At 43.3% G+C, this 6,278-nt stretch overlaps 1 protein-coding gene across 2 annotated transcripts in view; it reads left to right on the top strand.

The window, feature by feature from the left end:
- Positions 1-6,278, top strand: part of LOC108675179 (mucin-12) — a 34,702-nt gene extending 28,424 nt beyond the window's left edge. For both annotated transcript variants that reach the window (XM_047879834.1, XM_047879835.1), the window contains 2 exons: positions 35-604; positions 1,118-6,278. In XM_047879834.1, coding sequence (XP_047735790.1) covers positions 35-604; positions 1,118-2,287 — 1,740 coding nt within the window. In that variant the 3' untranslated portion in view covers positions 2,288-6,278. The remainder of the gene's footprint in view (positions 1-34; positions 605-1,117) is intronic.

The following is a 6,278-nucleotide window of genomic DNA, read 5'->3' on the forward strand; positions in this document are numbered from 1 at the left end:
ACCTCTATGAAGACTCGTGTGATCTGTCGTGCAGCCTGCCATGGGCGTGAGTATGATCGGCAAGCAGCGGCGCACTCCTGGCGTCCTGTCTCCTCGCGAGGTGTTCTTCTGTTCACCACCACCGTCACCATCACCCTCCTCCACCACTACCACCACCGGTTCCAATGCTGCTACCACCACGCCATCACAGCACCACTACCTCCCCAACACCACTCTCGCTTCCACCTCATGTGACCTTGCGTCATCTACCTCTCGTGGTCCTTCAAACTACAACAACTCGACGCCCAACAACTCCAGTAACAACTCTACAAACGTCAACGCTGCCCATACCTCCACACCTAACATCCCTGCACACAACACCACTATCATTAACACTACTCCTATGAACCCCGCTGGTAACGTCTCCCCACTCAACACCTCTTACAACCTCAACCGACAATCGGTCGGTCGCCACGCCCTGGGCTCGTCCTCCGGCAGCCAAGTTGCAGATGCTAAGCCTGCCCTCGGTAGCCTCGAGGCGTCCCCGGGCGATGACTTCTCCGCCGTTGACAGCCGCGCGCCCAGGGTCATGAGCTACACGGGACTCGACGGCAAGCCCCTCATGGTGGGTACCATTCATCAATGTCCCCTATATTAACTTCATTATAACACGGGACTCGACGGCAAGCCCCTCATGGTGTGTATCATTCATCAATGTCCCCTATATTAACGCCATTTTAAGTATTAGAAGAGCAACCAAAATTGAATCTAATTTTAGGGAAAATACCCAACCTCTGCCGGTATGGAATTTGGAGGCTTAGTGTTTGAAGACTTAGCAATTGACGGGTAAATTGTTGTAAACTTGTTATTTGTAGGAAGTTAGTTTTTATAATTGTTTATGGGCTCGAATATCTTGAATGACACTCATCACTATTAAACATTCGCGATAATTGCAACAATTTTCGATGTTTATCATCATAAAAGGCAAAATCTGTAAAGGAACTATTGATCTTTCAACTTTCGCTATTTATTTTAGTTCAGCAATTTTTTTAACTTCCTTTAAAAATTTGTTCACTCATTGCGTAAAAAGTAAATAGCCCGGTGTGAACGTAGCTTTTGATGTGAGTTGTTGTTGCAGGTGCTGCCTCACTACCCCGACATGGAATACCCGCCTACCTTCGAGGCGGGCTCCTACACCATCCCTGGCTCTTCGTCCCCGTCATCGACGCCATGCAATCACCCGCCATGCACGTCGCACTGCTCGCCTCACGACTCCTCGTCCCATCATTTCTCCTCGCCACCCAGCAGTCACGGCTCAGCCATCCCTCGCGGTCACCGGCACCACGGAGGTCATAAGGTGCGCTCACAGCCTCCGTCCTACACGCCAAGAACTCCGCGATCACCGACCTTGTATTATAACCTGCAAGGATTCAATTCAGCGAGTTTGCCTAGTCTGCCGAGCGAGGGCCATGAGACCACAACTGTTCCCTTGTGTCAGCGGCCTCAAATGCCTCTGCCTCATTCCAGCACCAGCCTCTCGGCGTCAGGGGGACTGTCGCTCCACATCCCCGCCCAACCTTCCCTCTCTCCCCAAGTATCACCTGAATGTTCGAGCAGTCCTCGCGTCATCGTAGGCATCAGCTGCAGTGATGGTGATTGTGTGGTCAGTCATCACCATTCTATCTATGTTACGAGTCCCGTCAAACCGAACAACCAACCTCGTCCACGGCTTGATCCTCCTATGCGAGTGTCTTCAGAGTCCCAATTATCGGATCGCAGTCCCTCGGCAGTCAATACTTCTTCCAATGTGCAAGATTCGGCCCAGAAACCGTCCAGAAGACGAACTCCTCCTGGATTTATTGGCGCCTCACAAAGCAATTCTTCTCTTGAGAATATTTATGAACATGCGCCGGTAGCACGATCAGGGTCAGGAGCCATCGTCCTCTCGGGGGTTGTCGGAAGCAACGGCAACGGCCGAAGTGGCGGCAGCGCCACGGTTCTCAACCCCCTTCTGAAAAATGACCCCGAGCGAACTTACGACTCCGTCAACGTTAAATGCTTCCAATTTGGCGGCAGCAGCGGCGGTACGGTGATCACGACACCCAGTGATCACTCATACGCCCGCCCGCTGCCCACTTCTATGTCCTTGGAGCACAAACTTGGGGTCGAGAAAGAGGATAACCTGCGAGCCGCGACCAAAGATGACACGGACTTTATACCTTCGACGAGCGGGCCTGGGCGACCCATGCTGGACCCGCCGAGGCTGATCTTGCCGGGTCCTCCGTCTGACCCACCGCCTGACGACTGATCTTTGTGCAGTCGCATATCCATGGGCTTTCAATGCATCAATTCTGTATACTTGTGTGCCAAAAAAAGTCAATTGCGCGACAATCCTTTAACTGATGTATAAAAATATCTTCCGTTTATCTTGCGTGCCAAGTTGTACTAGGAAAAGTTGCCACTCAAGTGAGTGTACGCGTGGTGCCACTCAAGTAAGTGTACGCGTGGTGCCACTCAAGTAAGTGTACTCGTGATGCCACTCAAGTGAGTGTACTCGTGATGCCACTCAAGTGAGTGTACTCGTGGTGCCACTCAAGTGAGTGTACTCGTGGTGCCACTCAAGTGAGTGTACTCGTGGTGCCACTCTATTGAGTGTACTCGTGGTGCCACTCAAGTGAGTGTACTCGTGATACCACTCGAAACAACGGTTAGTTTTATCTGTCGTGCCATCCACTGGAAATTAAGACGGCATTGTATTGAAGTTACTGTACTCGCAAGATGTCTATTACTAATAAAATAATTATTTCTTAAGACTGGAAGTGTATAGTTCTTTTAAGACCGACAGTGACGTCGAAAATTATTTATTCCAATCATTAACTAGCATTAGGTATATTTCTGGAAATTCATTTCAAATAGATTATTTTTCAGTGTTTGAGTATGAGATTGAAATTTCAATAAAAACGAGTGCTGTCGTTGCCAACGCAGCCGGGGAGTCTTCGATGAATTTAAACAATATTGATGCAGTATTTTTTACAAGGAATTTGTGATGGGATTTGCATTGCTTTTTGCATTCCTGAGAAAAGAGCTCACAGTGAGCGACGTCGTTTTTTATGACCTGCTTGTCGTGCTCCTCTGATAATTGTTTAGCAATACGCACGACCTGTCGTTATTGTGACCTGTTCTCTTGCTCACTTAAACGTTCCTTACTTCTGATTCTTGCCGGTTACCAGCGCCTTGCACTTACTGACAATATCTTAAGATAAAGATTTTGTTAATCGTCAATGATTGTTGTATGTTACCTTACCTGGAAACTTTATGGGTTTTATCCATTTAGACGTTGTTGTTGATTCCAACTGTTGTAGATGTTATCTATTTATACTGTAGAGTATTGCTGCAATTTTGCTGCCGGAAAGCGCTACAATAAAGACCCAATAACGCAGTCATTCTTTTCTGTCTCTTGGCTTCTGTAATTTTTTTCGAGTGTGTACACGCCTCGGATGAACGACATCACGTGACACGCAAATTTTATGGATATTTTATTCAGTTTCAGTCTTTATTTTTGGTTAATCATTACTGAAAATTTATTCCCTTGGTTTTTGAAATTCAGTAATTACCCACTTTTTCTTGATTTCATGTAGTCTATTCCCTTGGAGCTATGAAGATTCATCACGAACTAAACTTTTTTAAAGTTTCGGCTGAAGCTTTACAGATTTTTAATATATTGATTCACTTTGATGTGTTGAAGAATTCCTGGCTACTGCTGTAGGCAGTGCGATTACCTCGCTCTATTGCGTCGAGTGCAGTAATTCTATGCGTGACTACATCGCTATTAGTTGATATTTGGTGGTCGTTGCTCCTGTGACGTGAAGCTTGAACTTCTCCTTGTTACTGTGATGATGTTTTCTGATAATTCTGTGAACTAAGATGTAGAGCTCATGATGTTACGAGGCCTGCTTCAGCTGTTGACGTTACATGGCCTGCATCAGCTGTTGATGCTACATGTTTGTATTGTCAGGTTATAGGTTTGCAAGGCTGATTACTTGGCTTCGCCTCTCAATAGAAGATAAGTTCTATTTTGCAGTAGAATATTTGACACCATTTTTTGCAGTACGAAAAAAACAATCATCCTGCATTGACAATGAATGTAAGCGATTAGTGTTGAAATTCGACTTAAGATTTTGAAAATCAAACTGTACCGAAGATAATAAATATATTACTAATATTGAGAGCATACTGAATATATTGAAACAATACTTAAATCAACGAATAAGTATTAAATGTCGTTTGCGTATAATTATTCTGTGATGAAACATAACGTATACGGCCTGATGGTCGACCTCCCACGTGCTATAATCATCGTTACCTTTAACATTGTCGTATCCAGTCTAGTGTGGTCAATCTTTATCGTATTACTAGTATAACTTTGTATTGCACCACTTCCCATCGGAGCTAATATACTGATTGTCGACGCGTGGCTTTAGCATTGATATTATAGATATTGTTATGGCACATCTTTGTATTTTGTCATCACTAGACCGTCGATTTTTTGCGACTTCAAGTCGAAGTAATTCATTAACAACTCGTCTACCTATATTGTCCAAGCTGCTCTTGATGTATTGTGCCTCTTCAGATGCTACTAATGGTTGTGCAGGAAAAACAGTCACTGTTCCTAAGCACATTTGCTCTCATGTTTCTTGTTAAAGCAGGTGAAAGCATTAGTAAAATGCGGGTAGTACAGTGAAATAAAGACTTCTTAATTCTATGATATTGCTTGCTAACGTCGTGATTTGCTTGTGTATAATCTTTAGGCCAATGATTCAGATCTTGTTACATTGTTGTGAGGGTTTCTCTCCATTTATCTGTTGATCATCCTTCACGAGTAAAACTTTATTTTCTTAAACACCGATCCACATGTGCTACTTGAGAATAGATCCTGCCTTTTAGGCAATTTTAGCTCGGGCATTGTGGAGCGTTGCAACGAGACCTTAGATTGTTGATGTTTGTTAGCACAAAGTGCTACTTTTATCCTAGAATTGAAAGTTCTTGGGTTGATTTTGAGCATTTTTTGGCGTAGTTTCTGAAGACAGATCTTGCCAGTTTTTTATATTACTTCACGCCTGTCGCCATATATAGGCAGGTATTTGCATACTATACATTTGAGTATTTAATGCTGTGGCGTAGCTAGACGAATTTTAGCTAAAGGGACTTGAGTTAATAAAAAATCTGCACTTGGTGCTTAAAATAATATGTAAACGTTTTAAGTGAACTTTTTACTGGGATAACCGACAATAGATAGCAAGTAACTTATATTTGTGTGCAGTTAAGACCTTAATACAAAGTGATAATCAATAGTTCTGAAACTAGTGTGATGGTTTGTAGTGAACTTTCACTGTGTTTACAAATTTCGTGTATAATAACGAGGCCAGGATGGGCTTTCACTCTTCGTGGTCGCTTCTGTCGGGCAGAGGTTACGCAGAAGGTAATCGTAAAATTCTATATTTCACTTCTTCATGCATAAAAAATCCCACTCCCTTCTTCGTAAAATTCTTCCCACTCCTTCATGCATAAAAATCCCACTCCTTCATAAAATTCTTCCCACTCCTTCATGCATAAAAAATCCCACTCCCTTCTTCATAAAATTCTCCCCACTCCTCCCCATTCATTTGGCTTAAGCTGCATTTTTGATGACTGCCTTGCGAATCGATAATCATCGAAAGGCTTATACTATCGTAGCCCTGCAATAAGTCTTTTAAATGTTACATCGACGTCTGAAAGAGCAGTTATTTTTTATTAATTTGTTCACTAACCTCTGGTATTTCTGCTACTGATGGTTTTAGAAGAATATCACCTGTTGGGTTTAGGCTGTCGTATCCAAAGTTCGCTTAATAAGAGTGTTCATGTGTCTGATTTAGAGTGTGAAATAATTATTGACGTTCTACGGAAGATGGTCAATCAATTTTGTTTTCTCTTTTGCCGTCCTTGCCCACCTCTCTTGCCGCATTATTTTTAACGCATTCACATCCAGTAGCAGCATAGATAAGATTGTGTACCAAATACTGGGCATTACATATATAGTCACGTTCTCTATTGGCTACGGTGATTTCTTTTGCTCGGAGCATATCATGATAATTGGCCTTAGGAATTGGCGGCTCGAGATTAGGTTGAGTTTGCCATTAACGAAGGCGCGCGCCATAGGAAGAATTGAATGCTAACTTCGTTGTCAGTTGAGTAATTCACGCTAGTGTTGTCGCATTTTTCTCATTAAAAATCAAGATGTTTTATATAAAGGCTATATTATC

The sequence above is a fragment of the Hyalella azteca genome, unplaced genomic scaffold (genome assembly GCF_000764305.2).
Source record: "Hyalella azteca isolate HAZT.00-mixed unplaced genomic scaffold, Hazt_2.0.2 contig3942, whole genome shotgun sequence".
Taxonomy (NCBI): Eukaryota; Metazoa; Arthropoda; class Malacostraca; order Amphipoda; family Hyalellidae; genus Hyalella; species Hyalella azteca.